At 46.5% G+C, this 27,618-nt stretch overlaps 1 protein-coding gene across 1 annotated transcript in view; it reads right to left on the bottom strand.

The window, feature by feature from the left end:
• LOC140128251 (A.superbus venom factor 1-like) overlaps positions 1-27,618 on the bottom strand; it is a 114,757-nt gene that overhangs the window by 23,481 nt on the left and 63,658 nt on the right. Inside the window, exons 20-25 of the mRNA XM_072149810.1 lie at positions 26,609-26,748; positions 26,103-26,309; positions 22,792-22,852; positions 22,486-22,572; positions 22,146-22,349; positions 11,910-11,985 (exon numbers count right to left, since the gene is read on the bottom strand). Of these exons, the coding sequence (XP_072005911.1) occupies positions 11,910-11,985; positions 22,146-22,349; positions 22,486-22,572; positions 22,792-22,852; positions 26,103-26,309; positions 26,609-26,748 (775 nt within the window). The remainder of the gene's footprint in view (positions 1-11,909; positions 11,986-22,145; positions 22,350-22,485; positions 22,573-22,791; positions 22,853-26,102; positions 26,310-26,608; positions 26,749-27,618) is intronic.

Raw genomic sequence — 27,618 nt, 5'->3', positions numbered from 1 at the left:
TAGTATCTCCCTGGTAACATTGTTACTAAAGGTTGCTAAGGTGAGCCTGTATTCTTCTTGTTTGATTTGTATTTTCAACTTTCCTCAGTTTTCACTGTGTAGACCGATCTTTATATTGATTTTGTACTAAAACCTTCCTACCTTTTAGCTGGTTGGTGAACCGTTAACTGCGTCGTTCATCTCTCACATCTATTTAGACAGGGAGGCTGTGTTGTTAGTGCTAGTAAAAGTGAGTTTAAGATAAAGTAGGATGAAGAGAAAGAGAAACATTTAATGGTAACCGAAGGTGAGGGGCCAAGTATTCAAGTCTAGTCTAGCCCGGAAAAGACCAAGAGAAAGGGAGATAATAAAGATACATGGAAGGCTATGGGCCATTGGAACTAATATGTCAATAAGGGTCATAGAAATAGAAATAAGAAACAATCGCAGTCACTGTGGGGTTGTGTATTTACAAAGGCCATGTATATGTGAGCAATATAGGGCAGTTTATGGAAACACCTTAGGGCCTAAAGATTTTTTCTTTCTACAACTCAACAACTCTTGGGATGTAAAACAACTTTGCCAATTAACTTTGTTACCAAAATCCAGCAGTTTTTTTTGCTATACCCCTTAGATTACCTCAGAACTGTAGTAGCTGCTTCCTCTCTCTGTGCTGATAAGCCCAGATGAGTCTGTACTGACATGTGAAAGAGCTCTCTCTGTGTATGTAGCAGTGCTAGATGTGTTCCGAACAGTGGATATAGATGTCTCCTGCACAGAATAGTGAGGTACAAGTTCTCTCCTCTTCCCTATAAGTCCATCCACCCCAGTCTTATTCTACAGAACTTTCTCTGTCACACTATGTACCTCATGCTGCTCCTTTCCCCCACTTTTCCATTGGCAGTATCAGCTCTGTGCAGATAAGTTATTAACCCTTAGTGGGCATACAACACAGCTTATATACTTCATGTAACTGGTTTACTTATGATTTCTTCCACTTATTACATGTTCTCTGCTCCTCCATGTGATGGAGCTGCCAGGCTGTCACTATGTACATCCTGTATGTGCACTGTATAGTGTTCACTGGATTCACGTGTGTGAAACTAAATGGATTTAATAGGACGAGCAGCACAAAGTAGGATTAGAGGCTGGGATCGGCACAACTAAAGTAAAAAGCATACAATGACGGCCAAAGCTGTAGCAAAAACTACTAAAATTATAAATGAACACAGATGTACGCTATATGACCAAAGATATACAATTTTATTGATAATGCAAAAAGAGCACAGCAAGAACAAACAGCAATAAAAACCATTAAAAAGTGTGCAAAGCACACAAATACAACAGGCAGAGCAACCCAGCATATGATAGTGCTGGTTGCTCTGCACACCACCAGCTCCCCCCTACCTGCAGAGAACCCCTTCCTCTGCACAAGTGTAAGGCAATGTACGATAATGAATCAGTTGGAAAAAACCTTGCTATGTCCCAAAACCAAGGTGCGGTTTGACTAAGTGTACAAATATACAAAGTCTGGGGGGAAAAAACCCAAGATTCCTTAGGGGGAAGCTAGGCGACTAGCGATACGCGTGGGGTCTTCTCTAGAGATGAGCGAACATGCTCGTCCGAGCTTGATGCTCGGTCGAGCATTAGGGTACTCGAAACTGCTCGTTACTCGGACGAATACTTCGCCCGCTCGAGAAAATGGCAGCTCCCGCCGTTTTGCTTTTTGGCGGCCAGAAACAGAGCCAATCACAAGCCAGGAGACTCTGCACTCCACCCAGCATGACGTGGTACCCTTACACGTCGATAGCAGTGGTTGGCTGGCCAGATCAGGTGACCCTGGGATAGACTAGCCGCTGGCCGCGCTGCTCGGATCATTCTGTCTCTGGATGCCGCTAGGGAGAGAGCTGCTGCTGCTCAGGGAAAGCGTTAGGGTGTTCTATTAGCTTACTGTTAGGCAGGAGTGATTCTCAAAGAACCCAACAGCCCTTCTTAGGGCTACAATAACGTTCTACTTTTTTTATTTTAATTTGCATCTTTTACCATTTTGTGAGGAATTAGCAGGGGGACTTGCTACCGTTGTGTTTAGCTCTTAGTGGCACACATATCCATAGCAAAGACCGAAGTGGGAAAATTCAGTAGGGGTTGGATTTCTATTAGGCAATAACTCAGTGTCATCTCATCTGGCATAGTACTGTGCTTCCTTTGATACTTGGCTAGAAAATAGCCATAGGAGAATACAAACAGCTTCTTGAAGCCTACAGTAGCGTTCTATATATTTGATTTCTGGTTGATCTGCTGGTGACTGTAGTTTCTGCAGTGCATGTACTTGCCAATTCTGAGCAATTTGTAGTGGGACTTGCGACCGCTGTGTTCTGCGCTTAGTGGCGCACATATCCATAGCAAAGGCTGAAGTGGCAAAATTCAGTAGGGGTTGGATTTCTATTAGGCAATAACTCAGTGTCATCTCATCTGGCATAGTACTGTGCTTCCTTTGATACTTGGCTAGAAAATAGCCATAGGAGAATACAAACAGCTTCTTGAAGCCTACAGTAGCGTTCTATATATTTGATTTCTGGTTGATCTGCTGGTGACTGTAGTTTCTGCAGTGCATGTACTTGCCAATTCTGAGCAATTTGTAGTGGGACTTGCGACCGCTGTGTTCTGCGCTTAGTGGCGCACATATCCATAGCAAAGGCTGAAGTGGCAAAATTCAGTAGGGGTTGGATTTCTATTAGGCAATAACTCAGTGTCATCTCATCTGGCATAGTACTGTGCTTCCTTTGATACTTGGCTAGAAAATAGCCATAGGAGAATACAAACAGCTTCTTGAAGCCTACAGTAGCGTTCTATATATTTGATTTCTGGTTGATCTGCTGGTGACTGTAGTTTCTGCAGTGCATGTACTTGCCAATTCTGAGCAATTTGTAGTGAGACTTGCGACCGCTGTGTTCTGCGCTTAGTGGCGCACATATCCATAGCAAAGGCTGAAGTGGCAAAATTCAGTAGGGGTTGGATTTCTATTAGGCAATAACTCAGTGTCATCTCATCTGGCATAGTACTGTGCTTCCTTTGATACTTGGCTAGAAAATAGCCATAGCAATAGGATAGCATTGTTTGGTTTTAAAAACTCAAAAAAAAACAAAAAACACAAAAAAAAAAAAAAAAACACAAAAAAAAACAAAAAAAAGTAAAAAAAAAAATAAAGTTATAACTCTCATTTTAAAAATGTTTAACCCGAGGGCTAGGGGTAGAGGACGAGGGCGGGGACGTGGGCGTCCAACTACTGCAGGGGTCAGAGGCCGTGGTCCTGGGCGGGGTGAGACACCACCTGCTGATGAGGGAGCAGGGGAACGCCGCAGAGCTACACTCCCTAGGTTCATGTCTGAAGTTACTGGGACTCGTGGTAGAGCACTGTTGAGGCCAGAACAGTGCGAACAGGTGATGTCGTGGATTGCTGACAATGCTTCGAGCAATTTGTCCACCACCAGTCAGTCTTCCACGCAGTCCACCCATGTCACCGAAATCGCCACTCCTCCAGCTCCTGCACCTCAGCCTCCTCCCCCCCAGTCTGCCCCCTCCCAGGAAAATTTGGCATTTGAACCGGCATACTCTGAGGAACTGTTTTCTGGACCCTTCCCACAGTCACAAACCACTTGTCCGGTTGCTGCTGAGCAATTTTCCGATGCCCAGGTTTTCCACCAGTCACAGTCTGTGGGTGATGATGACCTTCTTGACGTAGTGGAAGTGTGTAAAGAGGTGTCCGACGATGAGGAGACACGGTTGTCAGACAGTGGGGAAGTTGTTGTCAGGGCAGGAAGTCCGAGGGGGGAGCAGACTGAGGGATCGGAGGATGATGAGGTGACAGACCCAAGCTGGGTTGAGAGGCCGGGTGAACACAGTGCTTCTGAGACGGAGGAGAGTCCTCGACCTGAACAGGTTGGAAGAGGCAGTGGTGGGGCCAGACGGAGAGGCAGGGCCAGAGCTGGTGCATCAGCGCCACTGTCAACTAGTGAAGCTCCCGTGGTGAGGGCTCTTGCGGCGAGGGCTAGATCTTCAGAAGTGTGGAGGTTCTTTAAGGAAACACCGGATGACCGACGGACTGTGGTGTGCAACATTTGCCAAACCAGGCTCAGCAGGGGTTCCACCACTACTAGCTTAACTACCACCAGTATGCGCAGGCATATGAATGCTAAGCACACCACTCAGTGGCAACAAGCCCGTTCACCTCCGGCCGTGCACACCACTGCTCCTTCCCCTGTGTCAGCTGCTAGTCAGCCCCCTGCCCAGGACCCTGCCACAAAAACCCCATCGTCGCCTCCACGATCCTCCACAGCATCCACCAGCGTTCAGCTCTCCATACCCCAGACGCTGGAGCGGAAACGCAAATATAGTGCAACCCACCCGCACGCCCAAGCCCTTAATGTGCACATCTCCAGATTGCTTAGCCTGGAGATGCTGCCCTATAGGCTAGTAGAGACCGAGGCCTTTCGCAACCTCATGGCGGCGGCCGCCCCTCGGTATTCGGTCCCCAGCCGCCACTACTTTTCCCGATGTGCCGTCCCAGCCCTGCACCAGCACGTGTCAGACAACATCATCCGTGCCCTGACCAACGCCGTTTCTGACAAGGTCCACCTGACCACGGACACGTGGACGAGTGCTGCCGGGCAGGGCCACTATATATCGCTGACGGCACATTGGGTTAACTTGGTGGAGGCTGGGACCGAGTCTGACCCTGGGGCTGCTCATATACTGCCGACGCCGAGGATTGCGGGGCCTACCTCGGTCCAGGTGTTTCAGGCCTACTATGCCTCCTCCTCCTCCCACCCCTCCTCCACCTCCTCCTCCGAACTACCATCCGTGGGCACGGCGCCATCAGTCGGTAGCTCTAGGCACAGCAGCAGTGCCGTCGCTAAGCGACAGCAGGCGGTGCTCAAACTGCTGAGCCTAGGCGACAAAAGGCACACCGCCCAAGAGCTATTACAGGGCATCACGGCGCAGACTGATCTGTGGCTGGCACCGCTGAACCTCAAGCCGGGAATGGTTGTGTGTGACAACGGCCGTAACCTGGTGGCGGCTCTGCAACTCGGCAGACTGACACATGTGCCATGCCTGGCCCATGTGTTAAATCTGATAGTGCAGCGTTTCCTCAAGACATACCCCAATCTGTCTGATTTGCTCACGAAGGTGCGCCGCATCTGTGCGCATTTCAGGAAGTCCAGCCCAGATGCTGCCACTCTCAGGGCAGCGCAGCGCCGCCTCCAACTGCCCGCTCACCGACTGTTGTGCGACGTGCCCACGAGGTGGAATTCAACACTGACCATGTTATCCAGAGTTTACCAGCAGCGCAGAGCGATTGTAGACTGCCAGATGTCAACTTCCACCAGAACTGGTAGTCAGGTCAGTCAGCTTCCTCAAGTCTACAATGAGGAGTGGACGTGGATGTCTGATATCTGTCAGGTGCTGAGTAACTTTGAGGAGTCAACACAGATGGTCAGTGGCGATGCCGCCATCATCAGCCTCACCATCCCGCTGCTTGGCCTGTTGAAAAACTCTCTGGTCAGCATGAAGTCGGAAGCTTTGCGCTCGTCACAAGAGACGGGGGAAGAATATTCCCTTGTTGATAGCCAAAGCACCCTGAGGTCTGTTTCTCAGCGCATATCGGAGGAGGTGGAGGTGGAGGAGGATGAGGAGGAGAATGTTGGCGAGACACAAGAGGGGACCATTGTTGAGTCCTTCACTGTTCAGCGTGTATGGGCAGAAGAAGAGGAGTTGGAGGAGTTGGAGGAGGAGGAAATGGACAGTCAGGCCAGTGAGGGGAGTGAATTCTTACGCGTTGGTACTCTGGCGCATATGGCAGATTTCATGCTAGGCTGCCTATCCCGTGACCCTCGCGTTCAAAGAATTTATTCCAGCACCGATTACTGGGTGTTCACTCTCCTGGACCCACGGTACAAGCAAAATCTTCCCACTCTCATCCCTGGAGAGGAAAGGAGTGTGAGAATGCATGAATACCAGCAGGCCCTGGTGCACAAGCTGAAACAGTATTTCCCTTCTGACAGCGCTAGCGGCAGAGTGCGTAGTTCTGCGGGACAAGTAGCGAGGGAGAGTAGGCGAGCAGGCAGCTTGTCCAGCACTGGCAAGGGTACGCTTTACAAGGCTTTTGCCAGCTTTATGTCACCCCAGCAAGACACTGTCACCTGTCCCCAGTCTCGGCAGAGTAGGGCTGATCTTTACAGAAAGATGGTGAGGGAGTACGTAGCTGACCATACCATCGTCCTAAATGATCACACAGCTCCCTACAACTACTGGGTTTCAAAGCTGGACATGTGGCACGAACTGGCGCTGTACGCCTTGGAGGTTCTTGCCTGCCCTGCCGCTAGCGTCTTGTCCGAGCGGGTTTTCAGTGCAGCTGGTGGCATCATCACCGATAAGCGTACACGCCTGTCGACTGACAGCGCTGACAGGCTGACGCTTATTAAAATGAATAAAGGCTGGATTTCTCAGAATTTCCAATCTCCACCAGGTGAAGGAAGCTCAACCTGAATAATTGATCCACTCCTCCTCCTCCTCCTCATTTTCCTCCTTCTCCTCCTCTTTGTACAGTAAAGCAGAGGAAAATGGCTATTTTTTGACAGGGCCCACTGGCTCTTGCTATAGTACTTCATGCATTTAATTTTTCTGGAGGGCCACCTACCCGGTCCTCTGTTTGAAACAATTTTTGTGAGTGCCACATACAGGCACTCAATCTATTCCATTTTTCTGGAGGGCCACCTACCCGGTCCTCTGTTTTAAAAAATTTTTGGGACTGCCACATACAGGCACTCAATCTATTCCATTTTACTGCAGGGCCACCTACCTGCTCCTCTGGTTTGAACAATTTTTGGGACTGCCACATACAGGCACTCAATCTATTCCATTTTACTGGAGGGCCACCTACCTGCTCCTCTGGTTTGAAACATTTTTGGGACTGCCACATACAGGCACTCAATCTATTCCATTTTACTGCAGGGCCACCTACCTGCTCCTCTGGTTTGAAACATTTTTGGGACTGCCACATACAGGCACTCAATCTATTCCATTTTACTGGAGGGCCACCTACCTGCTCCTCTGGTTTGAAACATTTTTGGGACTGCCACATACAGGCACTCAATCTATTCCATTTTACTGCAGGGCCACCTACCTGCTCCTCTGGTTTGAACAATTTTTGGGACTGCCACATACAGGCACTCAATCTATTCCATTTTACTGCAGGGCCACCTACCTGCTCCTCTGGTTTGAACAATTTTTGGGACTGCCACATACAGGCACTCAATCTATTCCATTTTACTGGAGGGCCACCTACCTGCTCCTCTGGTTTGAAACATTTTTGGGACTGCCACATACAGGCACTCAATCTATTCCATTTTACTGCAGGGCCACCTACCTGCTCCTCTGGTTTGAAACATTTTTGGGACTGCCACATACAGGCACTCAATCTATTCCATTTTACTGGAGGGCCACCTACCTGCTCCTCTGGTTTGAAACATTTTTGGGACTGCCACATACAGGCACTCAATCTATTCCATTTTACTGCAGGGCCACCTACCTGCTCCTCTGGTTTGAACAATTTTTGGGACTGCCACATACAGGCACTCAATCTATTCCATTTTACTGCAGGGCCACCTACCTGCTCCTCTGGTTTGAAACATTTTTGGGACTGCCACATACAGGCACTCAATCTATTCCATTTTACTGGAGGGCCACCTACCTGCTCCTCTGGTTTGAAACATTTTTGGGACTGCCACATACAGGCACTCAATCTATTCCATTTTACTGCAGGGCCACCTACCTGCTCCTCTGGTTTGAACAATTTTTGGGACTGCCACATACAGGCACTCAATCTATTCCATTTTACTGCAGGGCCACCTACCTGCTCCTCTGGTTTGAACAATTTTTGGGACTGCCACATACAGGCACTCAATCTATTCCATTTTACTGGAGGGCCACCTACCTGCTCCTCTGGTTTGAAACATTTTTGGGACTGCCACATACAGGCACTCAATCTATCCCATTTTACTGGTGGGCCACCTACCTGCTCCTCTGGTTTGAAAAATGTTTGGGACTGCCACATACAGGCACTATCCAAATTAAATTGTCTCCATAGCAGCCTCCACACGTTGTCTCCATTGCTACCTCCAAAAGTCGTCCATATAGCTGCCTCCATACATCGTCCCTTTATCAAACGAGGTGTGTCAGGCAGAAATTTGGGTTGTTTTCATGGATTCCACATCAAAGTTGTTAACTTTGTCGCCACCCTGCTGTGTTATCCACAAAATATACTGGCAAACTTTTACCATTTAGGGATATTATTTCAGCGCTTCTTGCGCAGATGTTTACATTCCCCTCACCCGGCATATCCTAAACTTATAAGAACGCTACTACACTTGATCTTATACAAAAGGTTCTTAGAAGTGCTGTTTGGGGAGTAGCCTAGAGACAGGGGCTTGGATTGGCGAAAGCTCGCCTGGCAGCGGAACGCCAGCTCCATGCGCATCATGCGCTTCTTGCGCATCTGTTTACATTCCCCTCACCCGCCATATCCCAAACTTATAAGAACGCTACTACACTTAACTTGGTGCAGGCTGGGACCGAGTCTGACCCTGGGGCTGGTCATATACTGCCGACGCAGAGAATTGCGGGGCCTACCTCGGTCCAGGTCTCAAAGGCCTACTATACCTCCTCCCACCCCTCCTCCTCCTCCGAATTACCATCCGTGGGCATGGCGCCATCAGTCGGTAGCTCTAGGCACAGCAGCAGTGCCATCGCTAAGCGACAGCAGGCGGTGCTGAAACTGCTGAGCCTAGGCGATAAAAGGCACACCGCCCAAGAGCTATTACAGGGCATTCCACATCAAAGTTGTTAACTTTGTCGCCACCCTGCTGTGTAATCCCCAAAATATACTTGCAAACTTTTACCATTTAGGGATATTATTTCAGCGCTTCTTGCGCATCTGTTTACATTCCCCTCACCCGGCATATCCTAAACTTATAAGAACGCTACTACACTTGATCTTATACAAAAGGTTCTTAGAAGTGCTGTTTGGGGAGTAGCCTAGAGACAGGGGCTTGGATTGGCGAAAGCTCGCCTGGCAGCGGAACGCCAGCTCCATGCGCATCATGCGCTTCTTGCGCATCTGTTTACATTCCCCTCACCCGCCATATCCCAAACTTATAAGAACGCTACTACACTTAACTTGGTGCAGGCTGGGACCGAGTCTGACCCTGGGGCTGGTCATATACTGCCGACGCAGAGAATTGCGGGGCCTACCTCGGTCCAGGTCTCAAAGGCCTACTATACCTCCTCCCACCCCTCCTCCTCCTCCGAATTACCATCCGTGGGCATGGCGCCATCAGTCGGTAGCTCTAGGCACAGCAGCAGTGCCATCGCTAAGCGACAGCAGGCGGTGCTGAAACTGCTGAGCCTAGGCGATAAAAGGCACACCGCCCAAGAGCTATTACAGGGCATTCCACATCAAAGTTGTTAACTTTGTCGCCACCCTGCTGTGTAATCCCCAAAATATACTTGCAAACTTTTACCATTTAGGGATATTATTTCAGCGCTTCTTGCGCATCTGTTTACATTCCCCTCACCCGGCATATCCTAAACTTATAAGAACGCTACTACACTTGATCTTATACAAAAGGTTCTTAGAAGTGCTGTTTGGGGAGTAGCCTAGAGACAGGGGCTTGGATTGGCGAAAGCTCGCCTGGCAGCGGAGCGCCAGCTCCATGCCAAGATCCAACTAACATAGTTTTAACTGCAGCACCTTTAATCTACTACTAGTTCACTGCCTCCATACATGGTCCCCTTATCAAACGAGCTGTGTCAGGCAGAATTTTGGGTTGTTTTCATGGCTTCCATGTTAACTTTGTCGCCACCCTGCTGTGTAATCCACAAAATATACTGGCAAACTTTTATCATGTACCGATATTATTTGAGCGCTTCTTGCTCACCTCCTTTGGTTCCTCTCTGCTACCCATTGGTTTGAAGCCTGAGTCCATTTAGGGTATGTTGCCATGCCTGCCGCTGCTGCCGCTGCCTCTGCATGCCGTCCCCTATAGTGTCAGGGTCAATTATTGGATGTTTTAGATGCTATCTAGCTTCATTCTGTCACTCTGTCATGGCCATGCTGTTGCCCATAATTTTGGCATAATGGTGCGATTATGCAGCCTCAGAGGCATCCATGCATGCTGCCCCTGCTGTTTCCTGTCCATTTCCGTGGTGTTTCCATCCTTTTCTGAGGTTCCCAGGTGTTTGGCCAAGCTTCCCTGTGCAGAGCCTTGGTCCCCTTGAAAAATGCTCGAGTCTCCCATTGACTTCAATGGGGTTCGTTATTCGAGACGAGCACTCGAGCATCGGGAAAAGTTCGTCTCGAATAACGAGTACCCGAGCATTTTAGTGTTCGCTCATCTCTAGTCTTCTCCCCAGCTCTTCTCCTTCCCTCCACCGCATTCCACCACAGGACTTTGCCATCTTCACAGGTAAAACCGAGCGTGGACCCTGGGCTTGCGCCCACCACACTTTTTTTTAGTATCTTGGGTTTTTTCCCCCAAAACTTTGTATATTTGTACACTTAATCAAACCGCACCTTGGTTTTGGGACATAGCAAGGTTTTTTCCAACTGATTCATTATCGTACATTGCCTTACACTTGTGCAGAGGAAGGGGTTCTCTGCAGGTAGGGGGGAGCTGGTGGTGTGCAGAGCAACCAGCACTATCATATGCTGGGTTGCTCTGCCTGTTGTATTTGTGTGCTTTGCACACTTTTTAATGGTTTTTATTGCTGTTTGTTCTTGCTGTGCTCTTTTTGCATTATCAATAAAATTGTATATCTTTGGTCATATAGCGTACATCTGTGTTCATTTATAATTTGAGCAGCACAAAGTAGGCATCAAAGGGGGAATCACATATAATAATTTAGTAAAATCACTATAGCTTTACAGTAACACTTTAAGGTTTGTTCACATGGTGGGAGTTATTTATCATTAGACCAGTTCCTTGGGACAGTTCTATGTATTTTTTCGGAGCTCCGCCGCCCATAAGATTCATTAATTTGGCTGCTTTATAAATGTCCTTATGGTCTATTTTCTATCTGGGATTTTTTTTCAAAAAGTCCCAAAAAAGTCTCGAGCCGGGGACTGCAGTGACATTGAGACTTTTTGTAAAAGTCTCAAGTCATGAATGTGGCTTTGCACGGCGTAGCAGTAGCAGCAGTTCTATGTTTAGTCCAGATTTAATAAAGAGGTGTATAAAGTCCTTCAAGACTTTTTAGCAGTGAAAAGTCTCAAATACCCTCAATTTGACTACTTTAAGACTTTTTTATACCAAAAAAGCTCAATGTGATATCTTTATGGATGTCTAACCATCGAACTTCTAAGGAAATTAAGTTGTGAGCCTCTCCTGTTACATCCCCATATCTGATGGTTATTCCAGAGCATGCCAGGTCACCATATTTGGTCAGGAGACTCCTGCGTACAGGCTGGGGGAGGATACTTTATCCTTCACCCTCTCTTCATGGTAATAAGCTCTGATAATCAGCAGCACCTAGAAAAGTGATAAGCGGCCCCAACTTTGCATTAAACACGCAACTCCTATGTAGTAGGGTTGTGTCTTGCTAATTTAGATCAACCTACAAATCAGTAGCCCAAAAGTGGGGGAAAGGAGCAGCATAAGGTACATAGTGTGACAGAGAAAGTTCTGTAGAATAAGACTGGGGTGGATGGACTTAGAGGGAAGAGGAGAGAACTTGTACCTCTGACAAAGTAAAGAACGTTTTTAAAAGGGAAATGTTATATTTTGCTTATTACCAACATATACATCTAATGCGGGGATGAGGAGGATAAATATATTATGGTTGGAGGTTGAACCAATAGTAAATGTCTTTATTACCATGTGCTGGTACTATAGGTGTTCCATGAGTCGTATGAACCGTCTCTCTTAGAGATTGTCAATTGATTTTCTACACCTGTCAACAAAATATATAAAATAATAACAACAATAATAATAAATAACAGACAATGAAATAATTTTCTTTAGTGAAATCAACCAACCGTGTACAGAAGGGGTGTGTCTATGTATACAACATATAGAAATATAATATATCTATCTCTATTGTTTAAAGAAATATGAGAGAAAAGGAAATACAAATCTCAAGAACTTATAGGGAACCTGTCACCAGGAGCTTTTTTTCTGGCTCCCCCATGTCCTCATAGAGAATAGTGTACACCAGAGACACTTACTCATAGGCCCAGGGACCGTGGAAATCTTTTTATATTGTTATTAGAGATGAGCGAACACTAAAATGCTCGGGTACTCGTTATTCGAGACGAACTTTTCCCGATGCTCGAGTGCTCGTCTCGAATAACGAACCCCATTGAAGTCAATGGGAGACTCGAGCATTTTTCAAGGGGACCAAGGCTCTGCACAGGGAAGCTTGGCCAAACACCTGGGAACCTCAGAAAAGGATGGAAACACCACGGAAATGGACAGGAAACAGCAGGGGCAGCATGCATGGATGCCTCTGAGGCTGCATAATCGCACCATTATGCCAAAATTATGGGCAACAGCATGGCCATGACAGAGTGACAGAATGAAGCTAGATAGCATCTAAAACATCCAATAATTGACCCTGACACTATAGGGGACGGCATGCAGAGGCAGCGGCAGCAGGCTAGAGAGTGTCATGGCGACATACCCTAAATGGACTCAGGCTTCAAACCAATGGGTGGCAGAGAGGAACCAAAGGAGGTGAGCAAGAAGCGCTCAAATAATATCGGTACATGATAAAAGTTTGCCAGTATATTTTGTGGATTACACAGCAGGGTGGCGACAAAGTTAACATGGAAGCCATGAAAACAACCCAAAATTCTGCCTGACACAGCTCGTTTGATAAGGGGACCATGTATGGAGGCAGTGAACTAGTAGTAGATTAAAGGTGCTGCAGTTAAAACTATGTTAGTTGGATCTTGGCATGGAGCTGGCGCTCCGCTGCCAGGCGAGCTTTCGCCAATCCAAGCCCCTGTCTCTAGGCTACTCCCCAAACAGCACTTCTAAGAACCTTTTGTATAAGATCAAGTGTAGTAGCGTTCTTATAAGTTTAGGATATGCCGGGTGAGGGGAATGTAAACAGATGCGCAAGAAGCGCTGAAATAATATCCCTAAATGGTAAAAGTTTGCAAGTATATTTTGGGGATTACACAGCAGGGTGGCGACAAAGTTAACAACTTTGATGTGGAATGCCCTGTAATAGCTCTTGGGCGGTGTGCCTTTTATCGCCTAGGCTCAGCAGTTTCAGCACCGCCTGCTGTCGCTTAGCGACGGCACTGCTGCTGTGCCTAGAGCTACCGACTGATGGCGCCATGCCCACGGATGGTAATTCGGAGGAGGAGGAGGTGGAGGAGGGGTGGGAGGAGGTATAGTAGGCCTTTGAGACCTGGACCGAGGTAGGCCCCGCAATTCTCTGCGTCGGCAGTATATGACCAGCCCCAGGGTCAGACTCGGTCCCAGCCTGCACCAAGTTAAGTGTAGTAGCGTTCTCATAAGTTTGGGATATGGCGGGTGAGGGGAATGTAAACAGATGCGCAAGAAGCGCATGATGCGCATGGAGCTGGCGTTCCGCTGCCAGGCGAGCTTTCGCCAATCCAAGCCCCTGTCTCTAGGCTACTCCCCAAACAGCACTTCTAAGAACCTTTTGTATAAGATCAAGTGTAGTAGCGTTCTTATAAGTTTAGGATATGCCGGGTGAGGGGAATGTAAACAGATGCGCAAGAAGCGCTGAAATAATATCCCTAAATGGTAAAAGTTTGCCAGTATATTTTGTGGATAACACAGCAGGGTGGCGACAAAGTTAACAACTTTGATGTGGAATCCATGAAAACAACCCAAATTTCTGCCTGACACACCTCGTTTGATAAAGGGACGATGTATGGAGGCAGCTATATGGACGACTTTTGGAGGTAGCAATGGAGACAACGTGTGGAGGCTGCTATGGAGACAATTTAATTTGGATAGTGCCTGTATGTGGCAGTCCCAAACATTTTTCAAACCAGAGGAGCAGGTAGGTGGCCCTGCAGTAAAATGGAATAGATTGAGTGCCTGTATGTGGCACTCACAAAAATTGTTTCAAACAGAGGACCGGGTAGGTGGCCCTCCAGAAAAATTAAATGCATGAAGTACTATAGCAAGAGCCAGTGGGCCCTGTCAAAAAATAGCCAGTTTCCTCTGCTTTACTGTACAAAGAGGAGGAGAAGGAGGAAAATGAGGAGGAGGAGGAGGAGTGGATCAATTATTCAGGTTGAGCTTCCTTCACCTGGTGGAGATTGGAAATTCTGAGAAATCCAGCCTTTATTCATTTTAATAAGCGTCAGCCTGTCAGCGCTGTCAGTCGACAGGCATGTACGCTTATCGGTGATGATGCCACCAGCTGCACTGAAAACCCGCTCGGACAAGACGCTAGCGGCAGGGCAGGCAAGAACCTCCAAGGCGTACAGCGCCAGTTCGTGCCACATGTCCAGCTTTGAAACCCAGTAGTTGTAGGGAGCTGTGTGATCATTTAGGACGATGGTATGGTCAGCTACGTACTCCCTCACCATCTTTCTGTAAAGATCAGCCCTACTCTGCCGAGACTGGGGACAGGTGACAGTGTCTTGCTGGGGTGACATAAAGCTGGCAAAAGCCTTGTAAAGCGTACCCTTGCCAGTGCTGGACAAGCTGCCTGCTCGCCTACTCTCCCTCGCTACTTGTCCCGCAGAACTACGCACTCTGCCGCTAGCGCTGTCAGAAGGGAAATACTGTTTCAGCTTGTGCACCAGGGCCTGCTGGTATTCATGCATTCTCACACTCCTTTCCTCTCCAGGGATGAGAGTGGGAAGATTTTGCTTGTACCGTGGGTCCAGGAGAGTGAACACCCAGTAATCGGTGCTGGAATAAATTCTTTGAACGCGAGGGTCACGGGATAGGCAGCCTAGCATGAAATCTGCCATATGCGCCAGAGTACCAACGCGTAAGAATTCACTCCCCTCACTGGCCTGACTGTCCATTTCCTCCTCCTCCAACTCCTCCAACTCCTCTTCTTCTGCCCATACACGCTGAACAGTGAAGGACTCAACAATGGTCCCCTCTTGTGTCTCGCCAACATTCTCCTCCTCTTCCTCCTCATCCTCCTCCACCTCCACCTCCTCCGATATGCGCTGAGAAACAGACCTCAGGGTGCTTTGGCTATCAACAAGGGAATATTCTTCCCCCGTCTCTTGTGACGAGCGCAAAGCTTCCGACTTCATGCTGACCAGAGAGTTTTTCAACAGGCCAAGCAGCGGGATGGTGAGGCTGATGATGGCGGCATCGCCACTGACCATCTGTGTTGACTCCTCAAAGTTACTCAGCACCTGACAGATATCAGACATCCACGTCCACTCCTCATTGTAGACTTGAGGAAGCTGACTGACCTGACTACCAGTTCTGGTGGAAGTTGACATCTGGCAGTCTACAATCGCTCTGCGCTGCTGGTAAACTCTGGATAACATGGTCAGTGTTGAATTCCACCTCGTGGGCACGTCGCACAACAGTCGGTGAGCGGGCAGTTGGAGGCGGCGCTGCGCTGCCCTGAGAGTGGCAGCATCTGGGCTGGACTTCCTGAAATGCGCACAGATGCGGCGCACCTTCGTGAGCAAATCAGACAGATTGGGGTATGTCTTGAGGAAACGCTGCACTATCAGATTTAACACATGGGCCAGGCATGGCACATGTGTCAGTCTGCCGAGTTGCAGAGCCGCCACCAGGTTACGGCCGTTGTCACACACAACCATTCCCGGCTTGAGGTTCAGCGGTGCCAGCCACAGATCAGTCTGCGCCGTGATGCCCTGTAATAGCTCTTGGGCGGTGTGCCTTTTGTCGCCTAGGCTCAGCAGTTTGAGCACCGCCTGCTGTCGCTTAGCGACGGCACTGCTGCTGTGCCTAGAGCTACCGACTGATGGCGCCGTGCCCACGGATGGTAGTTCGGAGGAGGAGGTGGAGGAGGGGTGGGAGGAGGAGGAGGCATAGTAGGCCTGAAACACCTGGACCGAGGTAGGCCCCGCAATCCTCGGCGTCGGCAGTATATGAGCAGCCCCAGGGTCAGACTCGGTCCCAGCCTCCACCAAGTTAACCCAATGTGCCGTCAGCGATATATAGTGGCCCTGCCCGGCAGCACTCGTCCACGTGTCCGTGGTCAGGTGGACCTTGTCAGAAACGGCGTTGGTCAGGGCACGGATGATGTTGTCTGACACGTGCTGGTGCAGGGCTGGGACGGCACATCGGGAAAAGTAGTGGCGGCTGGGGACCGAATACCGAGGGGCGGCCGCCGCCATGAGGTTGCGAAAGGCCTCGGTCTCTACTAGCCTATAGGGCAGCATCTCCAGGCTAAGCAATCTGGAGATGTGCACATTAAGGGCTTGGGCGTGCGGGTGGGTTGCACTATATTTGCGTTTCCGCTCCAGCGTCTGGGGTATGGAGAGCTGAACGCTGGTGGATGCTGTGGAGGATCGTGGAGGCGACGATGGGGTTTTTGTGGCAGGGTCCTGGGCAGGGGTCTGACTAGCAGCTGACACAGGGGAAGGAGCAGTGGTGTGCACGGCCGGAGGTGAACGGGCTTGTTGCCACTGAGTGGGGTGCTTAGCATTCATATGCCTGCGCATACTGGTGGTAGTTAAGCTAGTAGTGGTGGAACCCCTGCTGAGCCTGGTTTGGCAAATGTTGCACACCACAGTCCGTCGGTCATCCGGTGTTTCCTTAAAGAACCTCCACACTTCTGAAGATCTAGCCCTCGCCGCAAGAGCCCTCACCACGGGAGCTTCACTAGTTGACAGTGGCGCTGATGCACCAGCTCTGGCCCTGCCTCTCCGTCTGGCCCCACCACTGCCTCTTCCAACCTGTTCAGGTCGAGGACTCTCCTCCGTCTCAGAAGCACTGTGTTCACCCGGCCTCTCAACCCAGCTTGGGTCTGTCACCTCATCATCCTCCGATCCCTCAGTCTGCTCCCCCCTCGGACTTCCTGCCCTGACAACAACTTCCCCACTGTCTGACAACCGTGTCTCCTCATCGTCGGACACCTCTTTACACACTTCCACTACGTCAAGAAGGTCATCATCACCCACAGACTGTGACTGGTGGAAAACCTGGGCATCGGAAAATTGCTCAGCAGCAACCGGACAAGTGGTTTGTGACTGTGGGAAGGGTCCAGAAAACAGTTCCTCAGAGTATGCCGGTTCAAATGCCAAATTTTCCTGGGAGGGGGCAGACTGGGGGGGAGGAGGCTGAGGTGCAGGAGCTGGAGGAGTGGCGATTTCGGTGACATGGGTGGACTGCGTGGAAGACTGACTGGTGGTGGACAAATTGCTCGAAGCATTGTCAGCAATCCACGACATCACCTGTTCGCACTGTTCTGGCCTCAACAGTGCTCTACCACGAGTCCCAGTAACTCTGTGGCGTTCCCCTGCTCTCTCATCAGCAGGTGGTGTCTCACCCCGCCCAGGACCACGGCCTCTGACCCCTGCAGTAGTTGGACGCCCACGTCCCCGCCCTCGTCCTCTACCCCTAGCCCTCGGGTTAAACATTTTTAAAATGAGAGTTATAACTTTATTTTTTTTTTTACTTTTTTTTGTTTTTTTTTGTGTTTTTTTTTTTTTTTTTTGTGTTTTTTGTTTTTTTTTGAGTTTTTAAAACCAAACAATGCTATCCTATTGCTATGGCTATTTTCTAGCCAAGTATCAAAGGAAGCACAGTACTATGCCAGATGAGATGACACTGAGTTATTGCCTAATAGAAATCCAACCCCTACTGAATTTTGCCACTTCGGCCTTTGCTATGGATATGTGCGCCACTAAGCGCAGAACACAGCGGTCGCAAGTCCCACTACAAATTGCTCAGAATTGGCAAGTACATGCACTGCAGAAACTACAGCCACCAGCAGATCAACCAGAAATCAAATATATAGAACGCTACTGTAGGCTTCAAGATCAAGAAGCTGTTTGTATTCTCCTATGGCTATTTTCTAGCCAAGTATCAAAGGAAGCACAGTACTATGCCGGATGAGATGACACTGAGTTATTGCCTAATAGAAATCCAACCCCTACTGAATTTTGCCACTTCGGCCTTTGCTATGGATATGTGCGCCACTAAGCGCAGAACACAGCGGTCGCAAGTCCCACTACAAATTGCTCAGAATTGGCAAGTACATGCACTGCAGAAACTACAGCCACCAGCAGATCAACCAGAAATCAAATATATAGAACGCTACTGTAGGCTTCAAGATCAAGAAGCTGTTTGTATTCTCCTATGGCTATTTTCTAGCCAAGTATCAAAGGAAGCACAGTACTATGCCGGATGAGATGACACTGAGTTATTGCCTAATAGAAATCCAACCCCTACTGAATTTTGCCACTTCGGCCTTTGCTATGGATATGTGCGCCACTAAGCGCAGAACACAGCGGTCGCAAGTCCCACTACAAATTGCTCAGAATTGGCAAGTACATGCACTGCAGAAACTACAGCCACCAGCAGATCAACCAGAAATCAAATATATAGAACGCTACTGTAGGCTTCAAGATCAAGAAGCTGTTTGTATTCTCCTATGGCTATTTTCTAGCCAAGTATCAAAGGAAGCACAGTACTATGCCGGATGAGATGACACTGAGTTATTGCCTAATAGAAATCCAACCCCTACTGAATTTTGCCACTTCGGCCTTTGCTATGGATATGTGCGCCACTAAGCGCAGAACACAGCGGTCGCAAGTCCCACTACAAATTGCTCAGAATTGGCAAGTACATGCACTGCAGAAACTACAGCCACCAGCAGATCAACCAGAAATCAAATATATAGAACGCTACTGTAGGCTTCAAGAAGCTGTTTGTATTCTCCTATGGCTATTTTCTAGCCAAGTATCAAAGGAAGCACAGTACTATGCCAGATGAGATGACACTGAGTTATTGCCTAATAGAAATCCAACCCCTACTGAATTTTGCCACTTCAGCCTTTGCTATGGATATGTGCGCCACTAAGCGCAGAACACAGCGGTCGCAAGTCTCACTACAAATTGCTCAGAATTGGCAAGTACATGCACTGCAGAAACTACAGCCACCAGCAGATCAACCAGAAATCAAATATATAGAACGCTACTGTAGGCTTCAAGAAGCTGTTTGTATTCTCCTATGGCTATTTTCTAGCCAAGTATCAAAGGAAGCACAGTACTATGCCAGATGAGATGACACTGAGTTATTGCCTAATAGAAATCCAACCCCTACTGAATTTTGCCACTTCAGCCTTTGCTATGGATATGTGCGCCACTAAGCGCAGAACACAGCGGTCGCAAGTCTCACTACAAATTGCTCAGAATTGGCAAGTACATGCACTGCAGAAACTACAGCCACCAGCAGATCAACCAGAAATCAAATATATAGAACGCTACTGTAGGCTTCAAGAAGCTGTTTGTATTCTCCTATGGCTATTTTCTAGCCAAGTATCAAAGGAAGCACACTACTATGCCAGATGAGATGACACTGAGTTATTGCCTAATAGAAATCCAACCCCTACTGAATTTTCCCACTTCGGTCTTTGCTATGGATATGTGTGCCACTAAGAGCTAAACACAACGGTAGCAAGTCCCCCTGCTAATTCCTCACAAAATGGTAAAAGATGCAAATTAAAATAAAAAAAGTAGAACGTTATTGTAGCCCTAAGAAGGGCTGTTGGGTTCTTTGAGAATCACTCCTGCCTAACAGTAAGCTAATAGAACACCCTAACGCTTTCCCTGAGCAGCAGCAGCTCTCTCCCTAGCGGCATCCAGAGACAGAATGATCCGAGCAGCGCGGCCAGCGGCTAGTCTATCCCAGGGTCACCTGATCTGGCCAGCCAACCACTGCTATCGACGTGTAAGGGTACCACGTCATGCTGGGTGGAGTGCAGAGTCTCCTGGCTTGTGATTGGCTCTGTTTCTGGCCGCCAAAAAGCAAAACGGCGGGAGCTGCCATTTTCTCGAGCGGGCGAAGTATTCGTCCGAGTAACGAGCAGTTTCGAGTACCCTAATGCTCGACCGAGCATCAAGCTCGGACGAGCATGTTCGCTCATCTCTAATTGTTATACATGGCCTCGTTTCTTCTTAAATCAACTTCTAAATTTATGCTAATGAGCAAGAAGGTTTCTGGGAGGCATTACCAAGGCCTCTCCATGCTGTAGCTTTACAGGCTGTTACACTGTGCAGGAGCACTTCCCACTCCCACTGTGTGAGAGAGGGAGGGGAAGTGCTGAGAGGTGGAGAAGAGGGAGGGGAAGCTCTTGACAGATGGGTTCTGGAAACACACTCAGACTTTCTGGCTCGAAAGGATAATTTTAAAACTTGCTTTTAAAAGAAGGGAAGGTATTAATGACAAATATCCGAAGAGTTCCTGGTATTTTATACTGGATTGTGAAGGTAGATTGTTTTATAATTTGGCCATAGCCCCATAATATCTTATAGATATCAATAGGCCGAATGTAAGATGGGATATCACAGTCTCCTCCGCAGTCTTATTGGCCTAGTCAGTGCACCATGATGTATGAAGAGGCATCACGGGCCGAGCCATATACATATATGATAATTCCTTTATTTATATAGCGCACACAGATTACGTAGCGCTGCACAGAGCTTACCAAATATATGATGGGTATTGGCTGCATTATGCTGCGAACACCCACCGCTGACACCCTTTAATGGTGCTGGCACTGATCGCTAGTTATTGGCTTGGGTGCCGTCATCTTGGATGAGATTATTGCTCTGACATTAATGGGGAGAGACAATCTGTTCTCGTGGCAGACTGGAGACCCCAGGACCTGTCATTCGGCAGGATCTATAACAGTGTTATGGAGGAAATACTGTACAATTGCAGTATATGGTAGGAAAAATCAGACTCCAAGGGTATTATAACTTTTGGGGGTCTGGTCTAAAAAACATTATATTAGAGTTGTAAAAATAAATTAAAAAACCGTAAAAATTCTGATTCCCTCTTTCCCTAGAACTGATATAAAAGTTTAAAAAAAAAACTAATTCATAAACATGTTAGAAATCGTCTTGTTCTGATCCTGACAAATAAAAATGATGAACCCCCATAATGGCCATAGCGGCCAAATATGAAACTCCACTTTTGTGAGACAGGCAAAAAAAATTTAATAAAAATGATCCAAAGCTTGTCCTAAGTGAATACTGCAAGAAAATAACACAAATTTGTTTATTCAACTATTTCATCAGCATGAAATATGAAATGCCGTCAACAGGAAGGGCAATTTATTAGGCAGAAAACAATCCCTCATACAACTCTCACAGAAAATACCACTGCAACATAATGGGGCAGATTTACTTACCCGGTCCATTCGCGATCCAGCGGCGCGTTCTCTGCGGTAGATTCGAGTCCGGCCGGGATTCACTAAGGTAGTTCCTCCGACGTCCACCAGCTGGCGCTGCTGCGCTGAAGTTCCCCGAGGCCCGCTGGAATGCCCTGAAGTTCACCGGCCTGTTCCTAGTGAAGGTAAACGCAAGTCCCGCAACCCTTTTTTTTTAAAAATCCCCCGATTTCTGTCGCGTGCATGCCGGCACCGATGCTCCACAATCCGATCGTGTGCGCCAAAATCCCGGGGCAGTACAGGGAAAATTGGAGCAAATTCAGAAACACGTCAGGAAATATTCGGGTAACACGTTGGGAAAACGCAAATCGGGCCCTTAGTAAATGACCCCCAATAGGTCACCCTGTGGCTGACTTAGTTGATTTTTTCCTGTTATTTTTTCCCTTTATTTTCCCCAAAATTGATTGTGTTTTTCATGTTATATTAAATATGCCTCATAAAATATTCCTTAAGATGAAGGTATCTTATACAGATGAAATCAAATTATTACAATGTACTTTATTTGCTCACATTTGTACCATATACAGTATCACTGAAAAACTCGATAAAAATGTATTGTTAAAAAAAAAAAGTTAAAGGAGTGAAAAATGAAAATGCAAAAAAACAAAAATGGCCTGGTGCGTACAGGGTTAAATAGCAATTTTCACTACAAGTTACATGAGAAGCTAATCTGTAATAGAGACTGAAGAGAAAAACATGTTTTTTCTAGAATATCTTACCTTGTTTGATGTACTCAATGCCCTGGGCCCTACGATCTTGCCCTATTTTTTCCCACTGTTGACTGGAATCCAGGAAATGTACGGCTATCAGCGGGGCCGTCACTCCAACCATGTTCTGCTCCGCACATCCACTAGGGGCTTCAAACAAATCGGTCATGAATTTGCCATCAAGCGTCTTCTCTATCATTTCACTTATTGGACTTCCTGGGTATTAGGGAGAAGAAGAAGTCATGAGCTGAGGCAAGGAACATCCTGATTATTTATAGAGACTATTATCCAATCTGTAAGGACTATACATGCACTGATTATATAAGAGGTAAGTTGTCTCATCAGAACTCACCTTGAATGGTAACTATGGTGGAAACCTTTGTATTGGGGACAACATTTTTGGTATCGACTGCTGTGACCCGTTCTTCTTGGACTCCTCCTGCGTGAGAAATAGCCGTGAGTACAGATTATTGCCAATTTATCAATCAAAGGCACCATTTTTTTCTGCCGTAAACCAAGTTATCGAAAGTGTGAAAATGTGTAACATGTAATTCAGAATTAGACACTGCGATAAGCCAGGGGAAGATTAAGACTGTTTAGTGTAATTTTGAACTGTCGAAATCCAAAAAAATGAGTCCAACAAACAAAATTTACAGACCTTTTAATTGTGGATCCAAAACGACAGATTTCAGAGCCTGTTTCAGGCGTCTTCCTTCTGGCTGCAGAAAGAAAAAGAAGATTCATAGAAAACTGGACATATCTAGGGATGAGCGGACTTAATTCGAGAAAACATGGAGGATTTATTTATTGTAATTATTACTTTATAAATTTACATAACAAATTACCGGTTAAAATATGACGAGAGAAGAAATAAACTGGACAAAAAGTTACATGTAAAGTTCTTTATACCATAACTTTACCCATGAATCAGCCATGTGTTAGGGTGTCTACTACACCAGAAACGCGTCGGCTTTTTACTTGATGTGTTCTATGTATCTACAAATGGGTTAATAAGGGACACACTCTTTTTATAGAGATGGATCTTTTAACCATTTAATGTCAATATTGGGTTTGACTGCAGAACTTGACACTTTACAAAACAGCAAGTGGCCAATTGAGTGAGCTGGAAATACATTTTCTATAGTGACCCATAAATCAGTACCTTACAATGTTACAACAACTGCTCAATATCATATTTCTCTTTCCCTATTATTGTCATACATATAAGCAAAATAATCAAAAAACTTTCTTTGTACCCTTCTTTCTCTTAGACATGGAGGCTATAAAGTCAATAGCCTCTTCCCCCTTCTCCCCCACCCTATAAACACACCCATAACCCAATGAGGCGGATAAGGTCACACAGAGAAACAAAAAATAAATAAAACAAAAAATTCTGTCTATTCCAACCTATGAGACTCTATCCATGTATATCATGTTATTTCAAATATTCCTCTTTTCCTTCGAGCAATAATACCTATATTTTCCAACCTTATCAGTAAAGGGGTTATCCAAGAGTATCCATAAATTAGCAACGGCCTGGGGAGGGATTTAAAAAAAAAATAAAGCTGTACTGACCTCCTCCGTCGCTCCCAAGGGTCCCACGCCACGGTCTGTCTGATCCGTGCCCCTGTTTGTTTACATGGCTACAGAATCTGTGCTTGGGGAGCTTCTGGCCGGAAGACTTTGTTAGGCCATCTGGAAGCTCCCTGAGCACAGTTTCAGTGCCCCTGTAAACAAACAAGGCCATGGATTACATGGACCATGGGACATCAGAATTGACGAAGGAGGGGACTACTTGTTTATTTTTTTTTTTAAATGCCTCCCCTAGCACCTCGTTAATTTTCGGAAAACCCCTATAAATTTACCCCAATTTTCCCCATTTATACCACTGGACAAGTATTGGAGATCCAGAGATTCACTTTCGTAGCATTAGATAATATTTGAGAACGTTCCCTACAAAACATGTGTCATTGGGACATTTCAAACAATTGTCATCCTTTCAGTTGCCAATTTTATAAAAATAATAATAAAAAATAAAGTACTTTGTGATTCTGTGAGTGTTATTATAAGAAACATATATTTCCTCCCCCTTTAAGTGATCCCCAAAATCCTCATTCCATTTTTGTACGCCTTAAATGTTACCTTCTGAAATTATTCATGTTAATGCCTAATTTTGCGGATAAAACAGGTATAACATTATGATAATGAAGCTCTGTCACTTCTATGGCTCCTTCAGCGCTTCTCCTAACAAGTGAGTTTTTCTCTGCAGAAGAGGATGATGCAATCCCTGGGTTGTGCCTGAAGGCAGAATAATCAATTGCTGCACCATCCCCCAGCTGCTGTGTATAAGTGATCCAGCTCAGGTTGATTAGTCATGTCTTGACTAACCTCGATTTGTAATTACAAGCTCCGTGTGTAATGTGTTGTCCACTACTACTGTACATTACAAATAAAGTAACCAGTCGTTGAGCAGCTCAGTTTGTACAGCCTATTATTTATTATTTGACAGATTGTAAAATCCAGTTTATTAATTTAATCTGGTCGTTAGGCCCTGCAGCAGCTCGTTACCAGTCTGTCACCTATTTTAATGAAACATTGAATTTTGCGCTGTGTGTTGATTTTTATTTATACTACTAGCTATTATCTCTAGAGCACGACATCTTTTAAGAAGAGTTAAAGGAGACACCTCACCTAGCCATTTTATAAACCAGGCTTCTTGGAAGGCAACTGTATCTTTCCCTTCTGCTCTTTCAGGAACCCCAGACAGTTAATATTTACTATACATCAATGAACCAATAGTGGCAGAAAGATCCGTATTATCCACCAAGACCCCCTACTTACCATGGCCCACTGAAAAAATACAGCAATTAGAATTCAGGAGGCTTCTCTTGTAGGGTCTACACGTATCGGGATGTCAGCATATGAATGGCAGTTTTAAGAAATAATTATCCCCACCAAATATTTATGTCCTTCAAAGACACAGAAAATAAAACAGTGGGTTGACCACCAGCTGAAGACCCTATAACCACTCACGTATGCAGAAGCTGGTATTAATTAACCAATGAAACAATGAAGTTCAATGATTCTCCAGCAGAACACACTGTGGGTCATTTACTAAGGGCCCGAATTGCTATTTGTTGTTGCATTTCCCGAAAATCACCGTTTTGCGCCGAATTGTCCCAGATTTTTGGCTCACGCGATCGGATTGTGGCACATCGGCGCCGGCATGCACGCGATGGAAATCGGGGGGGGGGGGTGCCCTTCGGAAAACCCGACGGATTTGGAAAAAACCGCTCGACACGTGCTTACCTGCATCAAGCAACGGATGGTGAACTCCAGCGAACTCTGACGGACTTCAGCGCAGTAGCAACACCTGGTGGACATCGGGCGCACTACCTTAGTGAATCGCCGGAAGACCCGAATCCTCGACGGAGAACGTGCTGCTGGATTGCGACAAGACTGGGTAATTAAATCTGCCCCAATGTATTATCTTGTGCCAGTCAAACAATGCGGCCGATGCAGAGTTTAGCTCAGTTGCCAGCAGGAGAATCCAGAGATAGCATCCAGCCGGGATGTCCATACAAACATGTGGAGGAAGGGGTAGGGCTACATCATCTGCTATAACGCCCTTATACTATATTACACTCATACTGGCGAGCGTGAGCTCATACCAAGACTCCTCACTGAAATTCAGGTTTGGAGACCTGAACTGGCAATGTTCAGCACAGGGCGGGTAGTCAAAGTCCTGGCAGACAACAACCTTATGGTTTCTATTTTTTCCTCTATTTCCCACCACACCTTTGAGTTCTACCACAGGTTAGGGTAGTAAGAGCAGTTGCAGATGCAGAAATCGAATAAGCAGACCAAGGGTCACAAGAGGAACACAACAAAACCTTGCACCCTGCGCATGAAGATTGTTCTAATAATTTAAATGTAATCCCCGAGAAATATCTTTTCTTTGTTACTTACCACAACCTTTAGTGTTTTCCTCACACCATCAGACACAATTGCCCCAGCGGCCTTCACCTCAATTTCATGTTCTCCCAGTTCTAAGGGTATAATAACAAAGGGTACAGCCACCGAAGAGGTAGGTTTGACAATTACTTCTTGGCGAAACTTCTTCTTGGCCGTGGAGAGACTGCAAAGCTTTTCATTGTAGGCCCATTCTACACGAGTCTGAACCAAAGACAAAAAGTTGGCTTTAAAGGATGTGTGAGAAGTGAAAATGTTTACGGTAGTTTTCTGGGAATATAATGTTTTAGATAATAAACAAGAGCCTATTGCTGACAAAAAATAGGTGTTATACTTATCTGCGTAAGTGACATCACCACTTCATCCATTATGTGCCGACAGAATTTATGGAAATGACTATGCTGAACATTAGCAGTCTATAAGCTAATAAACTAAAAGTGAATAATCCCAGACCTCTCCTTTATGGATAACACATTTATTGTGACTATTTCTGGATAACTTGCCTTAATTTGGCTGTTGCCGTAGTTGTAGAGAATGGCCCGGATCTCTACTTGCTCATTTAGCACCACAGAATATGGAAGCCTCAGATCAATGAAGAAGTTCATCATCACCTGAATATTATGAGGTTTAGACACACAGATACCTGCCAGGAGAAGTGCATGGATATTCTTAATCATTATAGAGAATTATATAGAAATACTTGAAATTACAAGAAATATTAGTTTTTACTGCATTATTCAGCAAGATCTGAAATATCTGAAAGATCCAGAAAAATCATAAATCATCATCATACCTTGTTTGTAAAGTTGCTCATGTGAACAGCCCACAATAATACATGGTTCATAAAACTGCTCAGCATAGTGAATAAATGTGCAGTAATAGGTAGATCATAAAAGCGCTCTTTATAGTGAATAGTGCACAGTAATGTGTGGGTCATAAATGTGCACTTCTCAGTGAAAAGAGCACATTAATACATGGGTCATAAAAGTGCTCTTCTCAGTGAATAGCATGCAGTAATACGCAGGTTCTAAACAGTGGCAAATTAAGACTACCATGGGCACCCGAGCTGTAGAGAAATTGGGGCAGATTTACTTACCCGGTCCATTCGCGATCCAGCGGCGCGTTCTCTGCGCTGGATTCAAGTCCGGCTGGGATTCATTAAGGTAGTTCCTCGGCCGTCCACCAGGTGGCGCTGCTGCGCTGAAAAGCATCGCATCGCGCTGGAGTTCACCAAGCCTGGCTGAGTGAAGGTAAGTGCAAGCTCTGCAACAGATTTTTTTTTTAAAATGCAGCGTTTTTTCCGAATCTGTCGGGTTTTCGTTCGGCCACCCCCCCCCCATTTCCGTCATGGGGGTACTGGAGGTAATATACACTCACCGGCCACTTTATAAGGTACACCTGTCCAACTGCTCGTTAACACTTAATTTTTAATCAGCCAATCACATGGCGGCAACTCAGTGCATTTAGGCATGTAGACATGGTCAAGACAATCTCCTGCAGTTCAAACCGAGCA

Source organism: Engystomops pustulosus, chromosome 4 (assembly GCF_040894005.1).
Source record: "Engystomops pustulosus chromosome 4, aEngPut4.maternal, whole genome shotgun sequence".
Classification (NCBI taxonomy): domain Eukaryota; kingdom Metazoa; phylum Chordata; class Amphibia; order Anura; family Leptodactylidae; genus Engystomops; species Engystomops pustulosus.
This window is presented reverse-complemented; position numbering and strand designations above follow the sequence as displayed.